The 23421-nt window shown below is 42.8% G+C and overlaps 1 protein-coding gene and 1 long non-coding RNA gene across 6 annotated transcripts in view; one reads left to right on the forward strand and one right to left on the reverse strand.

Moving 5' to 3' along the window:
* Window positions 1–4681, reverse strand: part of LOC138748803 (hepatocyte growth factor-like) — a 39198-nt gene extending 34517 nt beyond the window's left edge. For 2 of the 3 annotated variants that reach the window (XM_069909576.1, XM_069909574.1), the window contains exon 1: window positions 4572–4681. In XM_069909576.1, the coding sequence (XP_069765677.1) occupies window positions 4572–4623 (52 nt within the window). In that variant the 5' untranslated portion in view covers window positions 4624–4681. Of the gene's footprint in view, window positions 1–1984; window positions 2090–4571 lie in introns of those variants that run through there. The other variant, XM_069909575.1, reaches the window with a different exon arrangement.
* The window catches only part of LOC138748804 (uncharacterized), a 143383-nt gene that overhangs the window by 99849 nt on the left and 20113 nt on the right, over window positions 1–23421 (forward strand). The window lies entirely within an intron of this gene.

A 23421-nucleotide genomic window follows, 5' to 3' on the forward strand; every position in this document is an offset into this window, starting at 1 on the left:
CCATATAGAGTACACTGGACAATCCCTCAGCTTCTGCTCAGAATATTGCAGTACATTGAATGAGATGGACCATATAGAGTACACTGGATAATCCCTCAGCTTCTGCTCAGAATATTGCAGTACATTGAATGAGATGGACCATCCAGAGTACACTGGACAATCCCTCAGCTTCTGCTCAGAATATTGCAGTACATTGAATGAGATGGACCATATAGAGTACACTGGACAATCCCTCAGCTCTGCTCAGAATATTGCAGTACATTGAATGAGTGGACCATATAGAGTACACGGGATCTAAAGTTCAATTCTTAAATTATACACCCCATTCACAGGATATAAAGGAGTCAGGGGAATGGCAGCTTTATACTTCATGAACACTTGTCTCCCATTTCCAACTCATTTGAGCAGCAAATGAGCAGTAACTGGAATAAGCATCTTGTACAACTGTTTCTGGCCACACAACAGGTAGGGCGACCAGTTCATTGAGAACTGCTCCTGGTGCATCGTCACAGGATAAATTTTGATCCTATTCTGGGAAATTACGGCAAGCTCATTGCTCGTCATCGCCCTTCACCGAGAACAGCGTGCAGTGAACACACCGATCCTCTGATCCAGTCTCCAAACACAGACGAGAATGCAAACCCCATTAATGTTTGGGGGTTAATCTACTGATTGCAAGTTACAGAGGCAGATCTTCCACTGAACGCACGAGTGATTTCTGCTAATTTCTTCATCGTGCAAATACGTCTTTGAGGTCATGAGAAGAAATAAAGTATGGGCAAACTTCTGTATGAAGGGTTAAATCAAGGTTCTAGATTCTAGTAAAGATTCGGCCTCTTTCTTCCGTGTTGCATGTTCAGTTTGATCAGGGCTGCGTGGCTTGATGAACTCCATCTCAGAATGTGGGGCGGTTTGCCAAGAGGTCGCTGTAAACTCAGCACCGTCGGCTCGACTTCAGCAAAAGTCTTCTGATGTACGAAAGTCCATTGAAGAGTCGGCGTTGTGGCTTCCTGCAGTCTGCAGGGCGAAATATCAAGCACCAGACGTTTCATAGACTGGACGTGAGACCCTACGCTTTAAAACCAAAGCTGCCGCTACAATGGACAACCCTGATTTCTTTTCTGCGACCATTGAGCTGTGATAGATACGCCGACGGAGAGTTTCTCAGTTGAGACGTGGACCAGGTGCCCTGTATAATCCTGGGATGATCGATTAACGTTGTAATTGATAACTGAAGATGATGTACAAAACGCAGGAACTATCAACAGTAACCTAGGCTCCTGGGTTTTGTGCAGTTGTTAGGTTGGTGATCAGATTCATTACCCCACCCCCCCCCACCCCCATCCAACCACCAATTCAGGGTTCTCTCCGGAATCACTGAGGGTCGGAACCTCAGCAGAAGAAATGGGAAGGGTTAAATTATTTCTCTCCATTTGAATGAACATCGCCCGGTGGGAGATGAAGAGGTGAGTGGGATGGGGTTGGTACGTGGCCACTACCCCGCCCCCGACCGACCATTCAGTTCTGGACAATGGCAACGTGGACAGGGAGGTCTCCTCTGAAAGCAACTCTCCATCGAGCCTGCAAGGAGATGCGGTGATTGCCTCCACAAGCGGCAACTCCGTATCTCCCAGCTCACTGAATGAAACGTTCGGAATCTATAAATAAGAGGGGGTGGGGAGAAGACGAGTGAGTGAGCACTGACTGCAGAACCTGGAATGGAACGAGGACTGTCCGGCTTCTGGACGGTCACAACAGCGGACTACGTTCCAAACCCACCCAAGCTCCTGAGGAGTTAAACAAGGCACCGATAAACCGCCACTTAAAGCCGAGAGAGACAGGTTTTCCCGAAAAGAACATTGGGATTAAAGGAGAAAAACTGGGGAGGCGCGTAGGACCTTGAGCCCACTCGAAGTATCCCAATAGCAACCACTGGTACTCAGAAGTTCCCGTTCTTCATCGTAACATGACATAAAGTCATTACTTAATCAAGTCTCATGGTCACAGATGAAGGCATTCTCCGAGCTGGACTCCTTCAAGACATCCTCATACCGCCTCGCGATGTAAATGACATTGATCAGAACTGGAAGCGCGACTGCGAGCCCCCCAAACTCGCACCACAGTGTTGGTCTCTCCTTCTCCCCCCCCCTTCCTCTCCTTCTCCCCCCCCCCTTCCTCTCCTTCTCCCCCCCCCTTCCTCTCCTTCTCCCCCCCCCTTCCTCTCCTTCTCCCCCCCCCCTTCCTCTCCTTCTCCCCCCCCCCCCTTCCTCTCCTTCTCCCCCCCCCCCTTCCTCTCCTTCTCCCCCCCCCCCTTCCTCTCCTTCTCCCCCCCCCCCTTCCTCTCCTTCTCCACCCCCCCTTCCTCTCCTTCTCCCCCCCCCTTCCTCTCCTTCTCCCCCCCCTTCCTCTCCTTCTCCCCCCCCCTTCCTCTCCTTCTCCCCCCCCTTCCTCTCCTTCTCCCCCCCCCTTCCTCTCCTTCTCCCCCCCCCTTCCTCTCCTTCTCCCCCCCTTCCTCTCCTTCTCCCCCCCCCTTCCTCTCCTTCTCCCCCCCCCCTTCCTCTCCTTCTCCCCCCCCCTTCCTCTCCTTCTCCCCCCCCCTTCCTCTCCTTCTCCCCCCCCCTTCCTCTCCTTCTCCCCCCCCCTTCCTCTCCTTCTCCCCCCCCCTTCCTCTCCTTCTCCCCCCCCCTTCCTCTCCTTCTCCCCCCCCCTTCCTCTCCTTCTCCCCCCCCTTCCTCTCCTTCTCCCCCCCCTTCCTCTCCTTCTCCCCCCCCCTTCCTCTCCTTCTCCCCCCCCTTCCTCTCCTTCTCCCCCCCCTTCCTCTCCTTCTCCCCCCCCTTCCTCTCCTTCTCCCCCCCCTTCCTCTCCTTCTCCCCCCCCTTCCTCTCCTTCTCCCCCCCCTTCCTCTCCTTCTCCCCCCCTTCCTCTCCTTCTCCCCCCCCTTCCTCTCCTTCTCCCCCCCCTTCCTCTCCTTCTCCCCCCCCTTCCTCTCCTTCTCCCCCCCCTTCCTCTCCTTCTCCCCCCCTTCCTCTCCTTCTCCCCCCCCCTTCCTCTCCTTCTCCCCCCCCCTTCCTCTCCTTCTCCCCCCCCTTCCTCTCCTTCTCCCCCCCCTTCCTCTCCTTCTCCCCCCCCTTCCTCTCCTTCTCCCCCCCCTTCCTCTCCTTCTCCCCCCCCTTCCTCTCCTTCTCCCCCCCCTTCCTCTCCTTCTCCCCCCCTTCCTCTCCTTCTCCCCCCCTTCCTCTCCTTCTCCCCCCCTTCCTCTCCTTCTCCCCCCCCTTCCTCTCCTTCTCCCCCCCTTCCTCTCCTTCTCCCCCCTTCCTCTCCTTCTCCCCCCTTCCTCTCCTTCTCCCCCCCTTCCTCTCCTTCTCCCCCCCTTCCTCTCCTTCTCCCCCCCTTCCTCTCCTTCTCCCCCCCTTCCTCTCCTTCTCCCCCCCCTTCCTCTCCTTCTCCCCCCCTTCCTCTCCTTCTCCCCCCTTCCTCTCCTTCTCCCCCCTTCCTCTCCTTCTCCCCCCTTCCTCTCCTTCTCCCCCCTTCCTCTCCTTCTCCCCCCTTCCTCTCCTTCTCCCCCCTTCCTCTCCTTCTCCCCCCTTCCTCTCCTTCTCCCCCCTTCCTCTCCTTCTCCCCCCTTCCTCTCCTTCTCCCCCCTTCCTCTCCTTCTCCCCCCTTCCTCTCCTTCTCCCCCCTTCCTCTCCTTCTCCCCCCTTCCTCTCCTTCTCCCCCCTTCCTCTCCTTCTCCCCCCTTCCTCTCCTTCTCCCCCCTTCCTCTCCTTCTCCCCCCTTCCTCTCCTTCTCCCCCCTTCCTCTCCTTCTCCCCCCTTCCTCTCCTTCTCCCCCCTTCCTCTCCTTCTCCCCCCTTCCTCTCCTTCTCCCCCCTTCCTCTCCTTCTCCCCCCTCCTCTCCTTCTCCCCCCTCCTCTCCTTCTCCCCCCTCCTCTCCTTCTCCCCCCTTCCTCTCCTTCTCCCCCCTTCCTCTCCTTCTCCCCCCCTCCTCTCCTTCTCCCCCCTCCTCTCCTTCTCCCCCCCTCCTCTCCTTCTCCCCCCTTCCTCTCCTTCTCCCCCCTTCCTCTCCTTCTCCCCCCTTCCTCTCCTTCTCCCCCCTTCCTCTCCTTCTCCCCCCTTCCTCTCCTTCTCCCCCCTTCCTCTCCTTCTCCCCCCTTCCTCTCCTTCTCCCCCCTTCCTCTCCTTCTCCCCCCTTCCTCTCCTTCTCCCCCCTTCCTCTCCTTCTCCCCCCTTCCTCTCCTTCTCCCCCCTTCCTCTCCTTCTCCCCCCCTTCCTCTCCTTCTCCCCCCCTCCTCTCCTTCTCCCCCTTCCTCTCCTTCTCCCCCCTTCCTCTCCTTCTCCCCCCTTCCTCTCCTTCTCCCCCCTTCCTCTCCTTCTCCCCCCTTCCTCTCCTTCTCCCCCCCTCCTCTCCTTCTCCCCCCTTCCTCTCCTTCTCCCCCCCTTCCTCTCCTTCTCCCCCCCTTCCTCTCCTTCTCCCCCCCTTCCTCTCCTTCTCCCCCCCTTCCTCTCCTTCTCCCCCCCTTCCTCTCCTTCTCCCCCCCTTCCTCTCCTTCTCCCCCTCTCCCCCACACAAACCTGCCAGCACGAAGGTGCAGAGAACCAACAGGTTTCTGGCCGTCCCCATCATTGCTTGTTGAGAGCGATGCGCAGAACCATTGGACGATGCTCCTGGGGGGGTTTTATCCTGTCGTTGCAATGTTTTGGAAACATAGCCGGGAAAATGCGTTTTATTCCCGTAAAATCTGCTCTCAAGCCAACCAATCCCCCTTCATCCCCGCCCCCCTCCCACCCACCCTCCCCCAGTCACTGAAGTGCTCCGCTGATTTGGAGGACTTTGATGAACCTGGTTTATGTCACGGGAATCCCAACATTAGATCCGAACAACTTCTGGCGAGAGAAAGCGTTGGTTTAAATATAGAAATCGATTTTGTTGCAATAATACATTGCTTGATAACAATATTCGGGCAGCTGTTTCAGGTGAGAATTTCTGAGTTCTAACTTCTGGTTATGTTCGCTCACAGACTGGGATCACCTGCAATCTTGCGCCAATTGGCAAAATCACTCAACAATGGTGAACAGATTGGATTGAGTTATGGTGGGGATGCGAAGGGGCATTAGTTCTTGATGACTCAAATGGTTCCAGAGCACAGGGCTGCTCGAATTCTTGATCTGGTTCTGACAGTTAACTTGCAATAAGGACTAAAACACACAACCCAGAGGCAGATGGTCTGGATATACAGCTGGTTTCCTGTAAAAAAAAATCACCCAAAAACAGGTTTATCTTTTTATATCACAATCAATCCAAAACATTAAAAATAAATTCCTGAAACTTGCTAATTCATGTATTCCAAATTTCTTGCCAGAGAAGCAACACTGGCAAGTGTTCAGCTCGACTTCGCCTCCAGTCCAGCCTCATGGCTTGTACTGTACTACTTGACCTGGGCTTCACAGTAAATCAATAAGTTATTTCAAAATAAAACCCTCATGTAATATGTGAAGATATTGCAATGACAGGTCATTGGCCAAGACCCACGCTATATTATTTCAACCAAATGAAACATTCAATGGCTACCAAGGTGTGTGCACTAGTTACTTGGATAGTCCGAAGTTGTGTCTGGCTGTAGACTATGATACAAATTCTGGCTCTCTGTAACGAGACATTCGATAAATGCAGTCAAATGTTGGAATGGAACCAAGGGAAATGTGCATCTGGTGCTCCTCCAATCATCTCACGAGTGAAACTAAAACTTGCTGCAAATCTTTGCCAGTGTTGCTTCTCTGGCAAGAAATTTGGAATACAGGAATTAGCAAGTTTCAGGAATTTATTTTTAATGTTTTGGATTGATTGTGATATAAAAAGATAAACCTGTTTTTGGGTGACTTTTTACAGGAAACCAGCTGTATATCCAGACCATCTGCTTCTGGGTTGTGTGTTTTAGTCCTTATTCCAAGCTAACTGTCAGAACCAGATCAAGAATTCGAGCAGCCCTGTGCTCTGGAACCATTTGAGTCATCAAGAACTAATGCCCCTTCCCATCCCCACCATAAAACACAGGCAACAATCCAGAAACAGATGTGGATTCAAATAATGCTTCCGGTGTCCGGTTTAGGATATTCCAAGACAAATTGCTGCCACTAAAGCATTTGTAAAGTGTACTGTTGGACACTCATGGCCAAGAACTACCACAAACAATATTTTGCAAATGGCTAGAAAAATGTTTTTAGTCTTTTTCATTCAGATAAATATTGGCCAAGATATTAAAAGCATAGATACAGCGAACATTGAATTATACTTTGTTGTATGTCCCTTGCATGCAATGACTACTTGAAGTCTGTGATTCATATTCATCAACAGGTGCTGAATATCAGGCCTCTAATGCAGCCATCTTCAGCTCCTTAAGTTTTCTCTTCAGCATATGGAAGGCATGCTCAATTGGATTTAGATCAGGTGTCTGACTTGACCCTTCAAGAATTTTCCTGTTTTAGTTTGACTCCTTAGTTGCTTCAGCAGTATGTTTGGGATCATTGTTTTGCGGTAGGATGAAGTGCTGTCAAATGAGTTTGGAGGCATTTGCTTGAACTTGAGCAGATGAGATCTTTCTGTACACCTCAGAATTCATTTTGTTATTGCCATCAGCAGTCAGATCATATCTGTGGCAGCCATACATGCCCACCCCCACCACTATGTTTCACCGATGAGGTGGTACACTTTGGATCGTGGACAGTTCCTTTATGCCTCCACACTTTGCTCTTGCCATCTCTCGGATACGGGTTAATCTTGGTCTATTTTGTCCACAAGACCTTTCTCCAGAATTCTGTGGGCTCTTTTAAATACTCCTTGGCAAACTGTAATTTGGCCATCCTGTTTCTATGGCTAATTAGTGGTTTTCATCTTGCAATGTAGCCCCTGTATTTTTATTCATGAAGTCTTCTGTGGGCAGTCGTCATTGACACATTTTCGCATGCCTTCTGAAGAGGGCTTCTGACCTGACAGATATGCATTTGGGGATTTTTCTTCATTATGAGGATAATTCTGTCATTAACGGTGGATGTCTTCCGTGGTCTACCAGTCTCTTTGTGATTACTGAGCTCACCAGCATGCTTTGTCTTCTTGATGATGTTCCATACAATTGATTTTGGTCATCCTAAGGTTTGGGTGATGTTTCTTACTATTTTATTCTTGTTTGTCAGCCTCATAATGGTTTCTTTGACTTTCAATGGCACAACTCTGGTCCTCATGTTGAAAAATGGCAACTACAGATTCCAAAGGTGATCAAAAGCTCAGAAACAAGCCTAGCTCTCTTATACCTGCACCTGAGTAATCACAAACACCTATGAAGCAAAATGTCACAAACACTATGTATCAAAACTGCTGTAATTTCAACATGGTCAAACCAAAATGTATAGAAATAGCCTTGAACAAAATCTGGCATGCGCTTTTTAATCACATGTGAATCGTTTGATCACAAACTTTGGAGCACAGGGGGGCAAATTAAAAAAGTATTTGTTCCAAATTTTATGGAGAGCACACATTACAATTCTGATTTGGGTCAAACTTGCCAGATTTTTTAAAATCTCAATTGTGGATAATTGTGAAACCAAATCCTATGATGAATGGACTCGTATAGTTTTATGGAAGGGCTTTTGGATTCCTGTAAACTATTCCATCAAGTCTGCATTCGTACTGGAAATGAAGACTATCATTTTAAAACTATCATCGTGTTCCTTGGGTAACATTATGTCTCTTTCTCCTTAAGTGTATATTATTCTATTTTTTTAAGTGAGTGATCACTTTGAATTGAGACATATTTCTTTTTGACATTCTTCTAACTTTTTTTCTTTTTCTTTTCCTTCTTTCCTTTCTTTGATATTTTAGGGGAGGATTGGTGGGTGAGGGGTGGGGAGGGAGTTTTATTGAATATGTATACATGGAGATGATTTTTAAAATTCTTAAATAAAAGTGAGTGATTATTGAAAACAAACACCACAATACTGAGAAGCGACCAGTTCCGGCCCAGTCTTGCATGCAAGTCAACTGCGATATAACTGAATTATATGCCACTCTGTGCTTCGAGACTGATATCAGATCTAATGTCATGAATTTACAGACAATGTCCTTTCAAATACCATTTCTCTCTGGTCTGCAAAATTACAATATATCCATATCTATTTTGTCAATAAAACACCTCTCATCAGTTTCCTCATAATGCGTAATTTTGATATTGGGTATTAATACAAAGAATTAAAATAGTAAACATAGAAAAACTCTATAAATACCTGATACACAAGCAAAAGTAATTTCTAAACTTCAGGACCAGAATGTATCATGGTGCATCCAATCATCGACAGAATGAATCCATAATACTCTGGCCTCCAGACTTTTGATACCTGCTGCTCTATGTGCCAGGTAAACAAGAAATGCGAACATCTGCAGATGCTGTGATTGTACTAAAAAGCTGGAGGAACTCAGCAGGTCCAGCAGCGACCATAGGAGATAAAGACATAGAAGAAACTTTTCAGGCCTGAGCATTTCTTCAAGTTATGAATAGAAAGCAGGAAGGCATCTGAATTAAAAGACTAGGGAGCAGGAATGAAAAGGTGGGGAGGCGTGCAAACCAACAGACAAAAGGTGTTAATTGGATTTGAATAAGAGGGGAGAAAGGAAAGGTGAGAATTTATTGGGGGAGGGGTGGTTTGACTCTGTGAATGCAGAGGTGGGGGAAGGAGACAGAGGAAAAAGAGAAAAGAGAGAGAGAGCTTGAGGAAAGGAGACATAAAGATAGATGGGGTGGGCTAACGGCTTATGAAGGTCAATGTTTTGTTGGAGGGTGCTTGTTGAAAGATGAGGTGTTATTCCTCCATTTTGCAGGTGGTCTCAGTCTGGCAGCACATCAGACCATTGTCAGACATGTTGGCAAGGGAATGGGGTGGCCACTGGGAGATCCAATCTGTTGTGGTGTACAGAGCCAAGGTGCTCAATAAAGCGATATCCCAGTCTGTGTCCAGCATCTTCAATGTAGAAGGAACCACAACGGGAGCACTGGCTGCGCTAGATGACCCCTGCATGCTCACAACTGAAATGTTGCATCACTTGGAAGGTCTATTTGGGCCTCTGAATGATAGTGAGGGAGGAGGTGTGGAAGCAAGTGCAGCACCTCCTGCAATCACAAGGGGAGCGACTGGTGAGAAGGGAGGAGTGGATGAGGGAGTCACAGAGGGAGTAGTCTCTGTGGAAGGTGAAGAGGGGAGGAGCATAGAAGATGTGTCTGGTGGTGGGATCATGTGGAAGAAATGATAGAGGATGCTATGTTCGATATGGAGGCTGGTGGGATGGTTGGGGAGGACAAGGGGAATCCTGTCCTAGTTGCACATGGGGTCAGAAGAGGGGAAGTAGATGTGTGGGTTATGGAAGATGTGCAGCTGAGGGTCGAGTTGATAGTGGTGGAGGGGAAGCGATGATTTTGAAGAAGGAGGTCATCTCAGATGATCTGACATGGAAGACAGCATGGTTAGCATAGCATCTGCACAACGAATTTACAGTGCCAGCAACTGGGGTTTGAATCCAGCATGATCTGCAAGGAGTTTATACACTCTCCCCATGTCTTTTTGGGTTTCCTCTGGGTGCTCCTATTTTCTCCCAGCATTCAAAATGTACCGGAGTTGTAGGTTAATTGGGTATCATTGGGCAGCACAGGTGTGTGGACCAAAAGGGCCTGTTACCGTGCTGTATGTCTAAATTTAAAATTTAAGAGCTTGTCCTGGGAGGAGATGCATCTGTCGTGTTGGGAAGAGGATCAGGTTCGGTGGATTCACAGAGAGATGAGTCTGGAAACAAGTTACAATCACATGTAACTTTAATTAACACATGGGAGACAAAAAGGAGATAGCGTCGAATGGTACTTGATTACTATATTACTTAAACAATGATATAGACATTCACATTGGACCTAGGTTGGACTCCGATATCAGTGGCTGTCTATACATTACATGCTCACACAGTTGAGTACATACTCTACAGACATGGACTTTCACACACACATACACCCAGTTCCTTGCAACTTCTGATCTATCACAGTTCTACGGCTCAGCTTCAGTGTAGTGCACGCCTTACATGCGACACTTCCAGCGATGCTCACAGTGGCGACCTGGCGTGGAGCATTGTCTCCACGAAGATCACGGCATTTACTCCCGTTCCCATGGTAACCAACACATTACATCTCAAGAGTTTGAACTGTTTAGCAGCAGCCAAACTGCTGCACAAAAATTCTGCTCCTCAGAGGATGGCTTGATTGACTTGCCCCTTTCAAGCGGTGCCCAGGGAATGTATTATACATGCCATACCTTAGGAATGCATTGGTTCCACTGAATGTCCTTTTGAGGCACGGGGTCCAGCAACAGCGAAACCTGCCAGTGGTTCTCATTGCACCGAGGTGAGAAAGTGGCCAGTGATCCCTGCAATTCAGCACAGAATTTGCCCCAGCATGTTGGAGAGTTGAATGAAACAGCAGAACGCGTAGGTGAGGGTCAGCAATGTGGTCAATGGTACCTGAAGTGATGGTGAGATAGATATGGTCATCTATTGAGTGCATGCTCGCAGGGGAAATAACACTGGACATTTTTTTCAAAAAGTTTGCTTCCTGAAAAAAAAAAACTGGGGGGGGGTTATGATAGACAACTTCAAGCTGAATGCAAAGATAATTTCAGATATGTTGTATCATGTAGGAAGTTGGAGAAATATTAAATTAACTTTATTGAATTTAGCATTATTAATTGATAATGATACTGAGCCAAGCTCTCAGGTTGACTCCATATGTTGCACAACAAATATGAGGAGCTCAGGGTTTGTCTTGGTTACCAATTTTACAACTGAAGTAGAACTCATAGGCTGTCTTAATAAGTGCAGTCATGTTGCATCTTTCAGTCTTAAGTATATACTCCCCATAAATGTAACAAAATGTATTGCAGCTGTTGCCACATTGATTGAATCTTCATGAAGTCTATAAATGTCATTGTTAAGTACACTCACTATTCTATTGCCTGAAGAACACGTATCAACCTGCATTCATCTATACCAAGGTAATGCACAGCATCTGTATATGTGAGCTGCTTTTATAGCCTGTCTGCATCTATCCTAACTAAGCATGCCCAGGTCTAAGACAACATTTGCATAAAACCTGCACTGAGTGCATGCCCAGGAATGCTTTGCCTGACCAAAACAGTTTGATTTGTGGGTAATATACTAGTAGACTTAAAATATGACAGGAAACCACAAAAATAGGTTATATCTTTAAAAAAACAGTATGTGATAGGAAAGTTTTAAGGTTGTTTGTCATCTTTATCAATGATTCAGATGATAATGTGGTGAATTGGATCTGCAACTTTGCAGATGACATTAAGATTGGAGCGTTGCGGACAACGAAGAAGGTTTTCAAAGCTTGCAGATGGATCTAGACCAGCTGGAAAAATGGGCTGCAAAATGGAAGATGGATTTAATGCAGACTAGTGTGAGGTGTTGCATTTTGGAAGGATAAACCAAGAAAGGACATACATAGTAAATAGTAAAACACTGAGGAGTGCGGTAGAACAGAGGGATCTGGGAATACAGATACATAATTCCCTGAAAGTGGTGTCACAGGGGTTAGTGTTGTAAAGAGAACTTTTGGCATATTGACCTTCATAAATCAAAGTATTGAGTACAGGAGTTGGGATGTTATGTTAAAGTTGTATGAGACAATGATGAGGCCAAATTTGGAGCATTGAGTGCAGTTTTCGTCACCTAACTACAGGAAGGATATCAATAAGATAGAAAGAGTGCAGAGAAGATTTACTAGGATGTTGCCCAGACTTTAGGAACTGAATTACAAAGAGAGGTTTATCAGGTTACGACTTTATTCTCTGGAGCGTAGAAGAATGAGGGGAGATTTGATTGATGTATTTAAAATGAGGAGGAGGATAGACAGAGTAAACGTAGATAGGCTTTTTCCACTGAGGGTAGGTGAGATACAAACCAGAGGACATGGATTAAGAGTGAAAGGGGAAAGGTTGAGGGGGAACATGAGGGACAACTTCTTCCCACAGAGAGCGGTGGGAGTGTAGAATGAGCTTCCAGCTGAAGTGGTGAATGGGGGCTCAATTTTAACATTTAAGAGGAATTTGGACAGGGACATGGATGGGAGAGGTATAGAGGGATTATGGACTGGGTGCAGGTCAGTGGGACTAGGGAAAAAAAAAATTCACCACGGAAGGGCAGAAGAGACCTGTTTCTGTGGTATAATGTTCTATGGTTCTATGGTGAATTTTGCGATCAGCAGCCTAAAATTCATAAAGTTCACCCAAAAGTGTTCAGCAAGCAAATTCTTTCATTGTCCAGTGAAAATTTGCAACCTGGAGTCTCCCCCATCTTGGAAAATTGTTCCCAACTTCAGATCAAGCCCCCAGTTGCTGCACGCAATGATCCCCGACCTGTTGGTTGCCCTGTGTGTTCACCTGGCTTGGAATGGTCCAGGACGCCATGTTTGCTTCAACCACTGATCTTATTCCACGGTTAGAGAGATCAAATTGTCTGGAGTCGGAAGCGTCAGAAAACGGAACCTGAGAACAATGGGGAAATCCGTTGAGATTTAAAAAAAAACTTTTGACTATTGTTTTAAATAATATATACTGCTATATTTATAGAGTGAAACAGGAAAGTCTGCAGACGCTGAGCCTAGTTTAGTAAACAAAAGTGCTGGAGAAACTTATTCGTTCATGTAGCGCTTTTATGGCAAAAATGTTTGTTATGTACCTTTGCTTTAAAGAACACTGGGTGACTTGCTGAGTTTCTCCAGCACTTTTGTGTATTAAGCCGTTATATTAATATTAAAGTTCAAATTTCTTGTCAAATAGATATCATCACATACAACCCTGAGATTCTTTTTCCTGTGGGCCAGGCATAATACTTTGTATCAGTAGTGTAAACTGTACTAAATTGTACCTGAATCTGATGGCATGAAGCTTGTGCCACCTGTTACTGTGCTGTATGTCTAAATTTCTTTTAAAAATTAAATGCAATGAATCAAGCCATGTATACCCTTAACTTCAAAATGTTAACCAAATATCAAATCTTTTAAAATATTTTTAAACAATTATTCAGCAGTTTATAAAGGTTGTTCATGATCAGGGTATGACCTGTCAGAAGACAAGTAGGATAGTTGATGTCTTAGTTACTGTCACCCACAGACAAGTTTTGGCTGCAGCCCACAATGGCTTATGGAAGGGCTACAGCATGGATACTGACTGTGCATGGGATATTCTGCAGCTAGTGGGGTTAGTGGCGGTAACGTGCATGAACCACAGTTCCGTATCAGCACAATTCCCTAAGCATTGCCTAATATAAGAAGCAATCCTCCCTTGCGATAGATTAAGAATGAAGATCTAACTAATGTAATTTCTCATTAATAAGTAAAAAGTAAGTAATTAATGCCATTCCTGGGTGTGTGATCTCAATAGTTTTATTCACGACAGGCATCCTTGTACACTTTAGCCTCTTAATCACTTGTTGGTAAAATACAACAATGCATTTCACTCTCACATACAGAATGAAGACCGGTGTTTGTTCGGTAAAGGCACTGAAAGGGAAGAACATTTGTTGTTTGTGAGAGCTTGGGCTAAATTGTACTCTCACCAACATGTCTAAGGCAGTCAGCCATTCGAAAGAGAAGATCTTTTTATTTAAACCATTTGCTTCTCAGCATTTTTATCATGGTAAATAACCATATATGTTAATAGTTTACTTCAATTCTACAAGTTTTTAATATGTCTCTATTTGTCAGAGTCATTTAAATCTGTTAAGTTCAATGATAACTGGAGTCATAGCTTTACTCCTAATTTTGCTGACTGTCAAAGATTGTTGGTGGCATTCTGGACCTCTGAAACTCATGAATTACAGCCCAGTCACCATCCAAATCTTGCCCCATGACTAAAAAGTGAAAGGCCAGTAAAATCAGCCTTCTGCATCCAACCAGGTAAAAATGGGATGCAGATATCTGGGTGTGGTCCAGCAGAGGATGGTGACCATGGGAGTGGACCAGTGAGGGGCTCAGAGGCTAAAGGGCTCAGAGGCTGTGGGTTGTTGCCGACTTGCAGTCGAAAGACTCATCAGGCCATGGGGTGCTGGCGACTGGCTAGTATCGGAACCAGGATACTAGGGGTGCTGAGTGCAGCAAGGGCCCCTAAAGGCTTCCTGATCATATTGGAGTTTTGGATCTAGAGCTCGGGTTGCCAATGGTTTGAACTGGACTCTGTGTGGCTGCAGAGGCTGCGGGAGTGCTAGAGGTGAATCCAAAATAACAAATTTTGTGACTTTTATGACAATAAATTATAGTTCAGATTCAATAAAAGGAACCTTTGAACAATCAGAAACATGACACTGGTGTTATGAGCCCAGAGGACCCCAAAATCCAGCAGCAATAGAAATTCACCGACAAATGGTTACTTAAACAAAAGTTGCTTTTAATTTTCTTTAAACATAAAAACAGGATCAAACTTTAAATTATTAGTATTAACTTAACCTAACCTAATTTAACCCCCTTCCAATTCTAAGTGCACGTGTATATTTTCAGGAAAGTTCTTTGCTTTAATAGTCCAGTCATTCACTTCTCACTTCTCCAAGTTCACCAGTATCAGGCAATTCTTATACTGTGCACAGAATTTAACATTTATGAATTTTCACCAGGCTCTGGTGCTAAAGTTAAATGGTTACCTCTCATGAAGGTTCTTGTTGGTTCCATAGAGAGATTTGTTGATCATTGGACACACACCAACAGATTTCCTCCGATTAGTCACTTCAGTGTCTTGCCAAAGAAATTTGCCCCATCATGGGTTTTCCAAATGATAACCTCTTCTTCCAGGTCACCACAGAGTTCCTCTTGTTTCCCTTATTTCAGGAGAAACACTCTCGCCAGCCATTTCCTCTTTTAAGGACTACAAGGGTTTTCAACAAGCCTGCCATGATGTAGCCTCAATTGCCACTGTAGAACTCAGTTCTCTCTCTCTCTCTAAGAGAAATCCTGTTTGATCTTTCCTCTCTCTTTCTGCTTGTAAAAACCAGAACCCCTACCAAGACTCCAAACCCAATCCTTGAAAGATCTTTATCAGTACTTGAGCCCCAGACTTTTCCATTTGCACCTGTCTCTGCAAAGTCACAGAGCCTAAATGTCTGGCTTCAGCAAAGCTCTTGCATTTTCAATGAGATGTGAAGTGTAAATATTTGTTTGTGAAGTGATTTATACTAAACCCTCACAATCTATCTCTTTTAAAAATATAATATATAATATAGCCTGTAACACTGTGTACAGGATATTTTTATTGCTATATCTTGTTTGGTAGCATTTTGAATTGCATAATATTTTCTGCAAAATGCCCTACTCTTTCCAGAACTTGAAAAGAATTGAATTCCCCTTTAATTTCCAATAGCATTTCCACATGTAATCTTCATGCAAATCTTTAACAAAAATGTCCTGTGTTTGCAATAACATTTATTGATCATTTTATTTATTCTCTGTTTCACAATTGTCTGCCTTTTAATGTTGAAATTTTAAAAAAACCTCAAGGTAACTTTGAGGGTAAAAAATAACAGAAAGAGATGCAAAGCAAGTACTGGAAAACACACAAAGAAGACTGATGAACTCCACAGAAAGGGCTAAAGGGCCAAAGATTTCTACAAGTATACTATGGAGATCATTCTGGCTGGTCCGGTGTGGAGGCACCAATGCTCAAGACAAGAAAACACTCCAGAAGGTTGTTAACTCGGCCTGTGACATCATGGGCACCAGTTAAGATTCAATTTATCGTTATGTGATTTTTAAAAAGTGTTATATTACACAAAATTGCTCTTCTCTGATGTGAAGCAGACAGATTCGCCATTGGCAGAAATTGGCTGAAGGGCCTCTTACAGACAGAGAAAAAGAGAATTCCTCCAGTATCTCCATGGAGTCTTCACTCCATTGAGGACATCTACAAGAGGTGGTCTCTTATGAAATCAGCCTCTATCCTCAAGAACCCCTCACCATGCCCTCTTCACTCTACCATTGGGATAAAGGTACAGGAGCCTGAAGATGTCTACTCAGTGGCATAAGGACAGATTCTTTCCCTCTGCCATCAGATTTTTAAATGGATAATCAACCACAGATACTGCCTTACTTTGACATTTTTTTGCATTATTTTTATTTATTTTGTAAGATGGTTTATAGAAATAATTGCAGTGTTGCTTCTGCAAAACAACAAATCTTGTGACATCTTTATGACAATAAATTTTGATTCTGACTGAAGCCTCTACCCTTGTGAATGAGTGAGATAAATTGGCCATTGAAGGGGACGTGGGCGATGTTGTATAATTCTAAAAAAAAAGACTAGTCCAAGAGTCAGAAGGTATAAGTAGAGATGCAAGACATGGAGATTATGTAGACTATAGGTAGATGTGTTGTCCAAGAAAGTTAATAGTCACTTATACCTATCAGAATATTACATATCACGACAGGCTTTAAAAAGGACAGATTGCAAAAGTTCAACACAGCTAAAATCTGACAGAATTTATTATGTTTGTTGCTCAAAATGCAATGAGATTGCTTTTCCTTCTGAGGACACTGCCTGAACTACTGAGTCTTTAATATTTGTAGTTTTATTTGGAATGTTGACCCATTTCAGACTCATTACTTGCCATAGATCTGGAGACATAGGTGGGGCCAGACAGGGCCATAACAGCACACTTCATTCTTTGATATCCATTAGTCAATTAAATGAGTTCAATGATTTTGTAATCATGTAGACACATTTTTTAAAAATCCAGATTACTTAACGGTCTGCAATGAGCATTGAACTGGTATCTCTAGATTGTTAGGTCCAGTATTTAGTGCAACTAGTCTAAATTGGTGCAACATCCTACCTGTACGACCCTTAACACTGGACTGCTCCTGGATTGAACCCATACTTAAAAATTATGTAAATGATCCAGGGATCTAAGTGCCATAAAACTACAAGTGAAATATTCAGTGAGGTTCTCGTTTTGGTTGACATGAGTGCAAAGGATGGAGGCTTTAAAGAAATGGGGATGGACCGATGGCACAGCATTGATTTCACAAGGTAGAGGGAAGCTGGATAAACACCTGAAAGGAAGGAGCTTCTTGGTTAATGAGGAGAGAACAGGGCAGGAAGTCAAACTACAATGGTCTTACAATGAGCCTGTACAGATTTGATGGGGGAAATGGCCTCCCCCTATGCTGACATCATTCTGTAATTCTATAATTGCAATTCGCAATTAATTCAATAGAAAGATGTTGCAACATGTGGACGAACACTGCTGTCAACTACATGGAAAACATCTGCATCCAAATAAATAAGTATAAGCTCCTACCAAGGAGCTGCTCTCGCTGTAAACTCTCTAAATAACTGTAGGTACCACAATACAGCCTCAGAACTTGGAAGGCAAGAGGACAGCATCCCACTGCAGCTGCGTGTCACATCTCTGAAGAAAATCTAGCCTGGAGTTGAGTCTATTTGCAAAAACAACATTTAAAAAACTAAGAAACTAAATACTTTTGAAGTCCGTTTCTTGCTCAAAATGACTATTCAGTTTATTTCATTGTAAAATTTAGATGAATATTTTTTTTCTGATTGCTAAGTATGCCACTGTTTAGTTGGCAAGAAGGAAATACTGGTGCACTTCAGCTTTCAGTACCACTTCAATGTGCAATTAACATCAATTCTATCAGAGTCGTTTTATTGCAATGGAGGTTTACACAAGGACAGATACTCTTTGAGGCGCTGGTAGTGTCTCAGTAGTTGTCACCAGCAGAAAGCATTACAATTCATTTCAACTTCACTTCTAATCTATTTCATTCCATAGAGAAAGACGGGCTGCACCAGCTGCAGGGAAGGTTCCAGAACTGGAAGTGTTATTCATCCCACATTTTTCTCTTTTGCCTTGGTTCTCAGATGGCTTGCAAAGGAGCTGAGCCATTCTCATTATGGAATGATATATTGTAAAAGGCTCAACAAAGAAGCATTTTTAAAAAAAATTCAATATTTTTATTAGTTTCATCTAAAAAACATTACATAGCTAAATAAACATCAATAGAACAATAATTAAATGTATATGATAATATTATCAGTAATGACAAAACCTACATTACTTTTTTTAAAAGAATACATAAAAAAAATAGAAACCGGCTAATCTACAAATTCGACCCCCTACCTACAGAGGCTGTTGGCAAAATAGATAGTCCACTATCTGATAACAAAAAAAAACAAATGAGGTCAAGAATCAAAAATTAGTTAAGATTACAAATTTGAGAAGTTAAGAAAAGAAATAAAGTTTACATTCATAACAGTAGTGGGACATCTAATTTTTTTCTAAAGACAAACAAGCTATCATGTCAGACAGCCATTTAGAGTGAGTGGGACGGACAACATTTTTCCATTTCATTAGTGTGGTCCTTCTAGCGATCAGGAAAGCAATATCAGATCTGTGAGGCCCATATATTCCAAACAAGGCAATAAAAGATGGGGCCAAATTAAAGATAGTGAACAAAATACGGCTTCCCAATAATTGAGAAGAGAAGGACATAACCAAAACCTATGATACAATGGACCATCTTCAGTTTCACATTTATTGCATTTAGAAGATAAGTTTGGATAGAATTTAGCCGATTGGGTTTTGGAATATTGGGCATGATGTACTACTTTATATTGCAATAGTGAGTGTCCGGCATAAAGAGAAGATGAATGACTACGTCTCAAAATAGAATCCCATGTTGTCTCAGAAAATATTTATTCCCATAGTTTTTTCATTCCATCCAGGGAATTATCTCTAGATAGCAAAAGTAGCACATACAGGCCAGACAACAGAAACTTATGGTTCGGTTAAAAATTAAATATTTTCCCCATAACATCAAACTCCAAGTCCTGAGGAAATTTCAAAGATAATGAGTTCAAAAAAAATCCTAACCTGTAAATAATGAACAAAATGGTGTCTGGGTATATTAAATTTAAAAATAGTTGTTTGAAAGAGGGAAGATTATGGTCGATAAAATGGTTGAAGAAAGATCAGATGCCTAAGTTGACCATTAATAAAAACCAATATCTTGAACTAACGGAGGAAGAAACAGGATCACTTAAGATAGGACTAACTAATAAGAATCTACGGTATCCAATTTTAGTGTCAGACATGCATTGAAACTAAATTCTCAATGTATGTCTGACACCAAAATAATCCAATAATCTAGAAGCAGAGAAAGGTAAAGGAGCTCCAAGTATTGCAATAAAGGAGAACTTTTTAGTAGATTTAATTTCTAAATGAATCCAACCTGAAGCACCTGAATCCTTATGATGAATCCAAAAAATAGCATATTTGATATTAGCTTCCCAGTAGTAAATCTAAAATGAGTAATACCAAGCCTCTATTTTTCTTAATATTTTGAAGGAAGGTTTTTTTTAAGATGGAGAAGCTTATTATTCTATATAAAGAAAGATATAAGAGAGTCCAAAGAATCAAAAATGGATTTTGGAACAAAAGCTTGAAAAAATGTATAAAATGTTTGGCAGGATATTCATCTTAATAATATTAACACATCCAATTGAGGGCATCGAAAGCAGGGACCATTAAGTCAAGGACTCCTTAACATGACTTAGCAGGGTAAGAAAATTTTTCTTAAACAGGTTATTAAATTTCCTAGTGATGGTAATAGCCAGATAATTAAATTGATTATTGACTATTTTAAAAGGAACAAAAGAATATAAAGAGTTAGAAAGTCCAAGACAAACATCTTATTTCAGCACCAACCTGGCACTGGGATTTACAGTGAGTTTGGAGATGTTAGTTCCAATGTGGATGTGATGAGTTATTCAGCTCACACACTTGTCAGTTCCATGACAATGTGTGATGTCACATCCAGTGATGCAGTGGATGACGAAGCTAATGCCATCAATGCTGAAGCTCCAACCTCACACAAGGGACCTGCACTGTCTCACAACAGTGAGCCACATTTCCACCAGTGACTGCTGTGGCTCACTTTGTAGAGCATAAACTAGGAAAACATCCTCATCCTGCACTTCACCTGTGTTCTTTGCTTTGGCCTATCACCACCCCACCCATCCTCCAGTGAGGGCTGTGGCCTCTGATGCAGAGATGGTGGGATTGAGGCACAGATCCAGGAAATTCTGATCGAGTCATAGAGCCACAGATAATGGAGGAGAGGGTTGGCTGCTTAAATGTGGCAAGGTCATTGAATATTATAGTACCCACTGCTATAAAATAGTTGTGGGGAAAGGGAGAGATTCTGCAGATGGAAGTGGATGGAGAAGTTTTGCAAGGTTTCAGGCTTACAACTTGCTTCCACTTAATGTCGACTTGGGTTTAAGTCTACAAATTTGCACAGCTGTTTCAAAAATCTATTCCCCAAAGAGGATAAAAATGCAGGTTAGTACAAGACTGAGAGTGCGATTATGAGGGCACTTGGGAACGGAAAGGGTCCAAAAGGAAAGGTTAAGGCAACTTGAAAAATGCGGAGAAATATAATCTGAAAGGACACTTTGACTCCAAACTGCAGTTTAATGTGTTGCTGTGACTAAAATAAAAGCTGATTCTAAGCTGTTGGGTCTTGCACTTTATTAAATGAAAGATGGGATAAATGAGAGGACTCTTATATCTACAATTCCTTTCAAGAGTTTCTAAATGCATCACATCCATTGGATTTTGAGTAATTTGTAAACCAATCTGTACACAAACAGCAAAGCGATAAATAACTAGCTTGTTAGCATTGGCTCTGATAAAGATTGGCCAGAGCTCAGGTCTACTTTGGTGCTCTCCCTCACACACCAGAGGCGAATCTGTGTGCACATCCAGGAAGGAGGATCCCATTCAACGAGCAGCATTCCCTGAGTGCGACATCAGCCCGCCACCCTGCATTAGCGGTGCAAGGCCTGAATGAAATTTCAACTTCTGGCCAAACTGACACTTTAAAAAATAAAACACTAATTTTTCAACTGCTCACAGAGCCAGCAAATACTTGTGTGCACTCAATACTTACATTTCAAGCAGTGATCTTTCGTCAGAACTGACGTGACACATAGCTAGGAAAGCCATTCAACTCCTGGATCTGTTTTACCATTGAATTTGTTCAGATCTGATCATTATCTCCATCTGCCTCTCTCAACTCTGTAACTCTTAATCCTGTTCCTGAACAAAATAATCCATCTCACTTTTGAAATTTGCAAAGAACTCTTAATTTCAATAGCTTTTGGAAGATGGATTTATGGATTTTATAACTCTTCACATAAAGGAGAGTTTCCTTCCACCATTCGCCAGCCTAAATTTAAAGGCCTCAATATTTTTGTGCAAATGCTGTGGCTCCTTGTTTGAATTCTCCCTTCAAGGGAAAGAGCTTTATTTCTATTTCAATCATTTCATCATCTTATGCCCCTCCAGTAGATCACCACTTAATATTTTATCCTCCAGGACTGAATTCAAAATTGTACCCTCTTGGCCTTCTTTTAATTTTCTCCCTTCTTCTCAAGTTACATTGATCTCTGTCCATTGATGAAGCTATGGCATCAAAGCTTACAAAAAGGACCCTGCACTGTCTCACAGAAGTGAGCCAAGTTCCTCCAATGACTCCTGTGGCTCAGTGAATAGCTCTGCAGAGCCTAAACTAGGTAAGCATTTTACCTGTGGCTTTGCTTTTGCCTATCTCCCGCACCCCCCCCTCCCCCCCCCCCCCCCCCCAGTGAGGTGGAATTCTAGGTGGGATTAATGCACAGATCCAGGAAATTCTGATCGAGTTATAGAGCCACAGATAATGGGGAGGTGGAGGAGAGGGTTGGCTGCTTAAATGAGGCAAGGTCATTGAATGTTATAGTTCCCACTGCTATAAAATAGTTGTGGGGAAAGGGAGAGATTCTGCAGATGGAAGTGGATGGAGAAGTTTTGCAAGGTTTCAGGCTTACAACACTTAATGTCGACTTGGGTTTAAGACTACAAATTTGCTCAGCTGTCAAAAATCTACTCCCCAAAGAGGATAAAAATGCAGGTTAGTACAAGACTGAGAATGCGATTATGAGGGCACTTGGGAACAGAAAGGGTCCAATAGGAAAGGTTGAGGCAACTTGAAAAATGTGGAGAAATATAATCTGAAAGGACACTTTGACTCCAAACTGCTGTTTAATGCGGAAGCAAATGTGGAAATATAGAAGAACGATGAATGATTCGATGGCAACTTGGAGATCCACCTCAAAAAATGTGAAGACCTGCTTGTTGTGGACATTCCATAGCCCTGTTGGAAAATTGTATTCTTAATCACATCCTCTTCAGAAACCTCGGTCCCCCTCTGAAATATTTCAATTTTACACAGCAATTACTGAAGATCATCAAGAGACCACAGAATGTTTTGAAAGTTTCTTACTTTAGCATGACTGTATGATGTATTTGATTACTTTTTTTCTTATTTAAACTAAATTGATGAATAAAGGATTAGTTGAGTTTTAGGACAGAAATTATCAGCTAACCCTTCACAAATTAAAATGTTCTTGATCTAAGGAATTGTTTTGGTAACATATTTACAAAAAGGATTTAATTGAATTCCAATTTAATTTTTTAAATTTCAGCTGACATAATACATTTAGATTTCAAAGAGGATTAATTTTGTTAAAAAGACGGGCACAGAATTTTAATGAAAATCCTCTTTAAAATCATAATGAGTCCTGCAAATAGAAACAATTCTTTTTTTCATTCAGAGGATAGCCGTCATTGAGAAGGGTGATATTTAGGGTGGCACGGTTAGCGCCATGCTGTTACAGCACCAGATCACGTCCATTTTCTCCAGCCCTTTTCATCCTGGCTATTTAACCATTAGCAGAATCTATCTGCCAAGATCCAGACATAAAAGACTTCAGGGTTAACCAGGAAGAACATAAAATCAATCTATTTGCTGACAATTATCTAACAGACCCCAATGAGTTTATTACAAAAATTGTAGTCTACATTGGATTTTTTGAGTCATTCTTAGTCTATAAAGTTAATTGGAATAAAAGTGAATTTATGCCACATATGTGTGGGAACTATGATCATGTTAAAGGAGACTCTCAATTTAAGTGGCCACTTAATGGGATAAAATATTTAGATATTAAGATAGATAATAGCTTACAGAATGTATATAAGTTGAATTATCTTCCCTTACTTTGGAAAATTTAGGATGATTTAAATAAATAGATAACTCTTCCAATTGTTTTGGAAGGGCCAATTGTATTACAATGAATCTATTGCCTAAATTACAAGATTTTTTCTAGAACCTACCTGTTTTAGTACCATAACAATTCTTTTAGATTTTAAATAAATATATTAGGAAGTTTCTGTGGAAGGGTAAGTTTCCCAGAGCCTCTATCGATAAATTAACCT

The sequence above is a fragment of the Narcine bancroftii genome, chromosome 13 (genome assembly GCF_036971445.1).
Source record: "Narcine bancroftii isolate sNarBan1 chromosome 13, sNarBan1.hap1, whole genome shotgun sequence".
Classification (NCBI taxonomy): Eukaryota; Metazoa; Chordata; class Chondrichthyes; order Torpediniformes; family Narcinidae; genus Narcine; species Narcine bancroftii.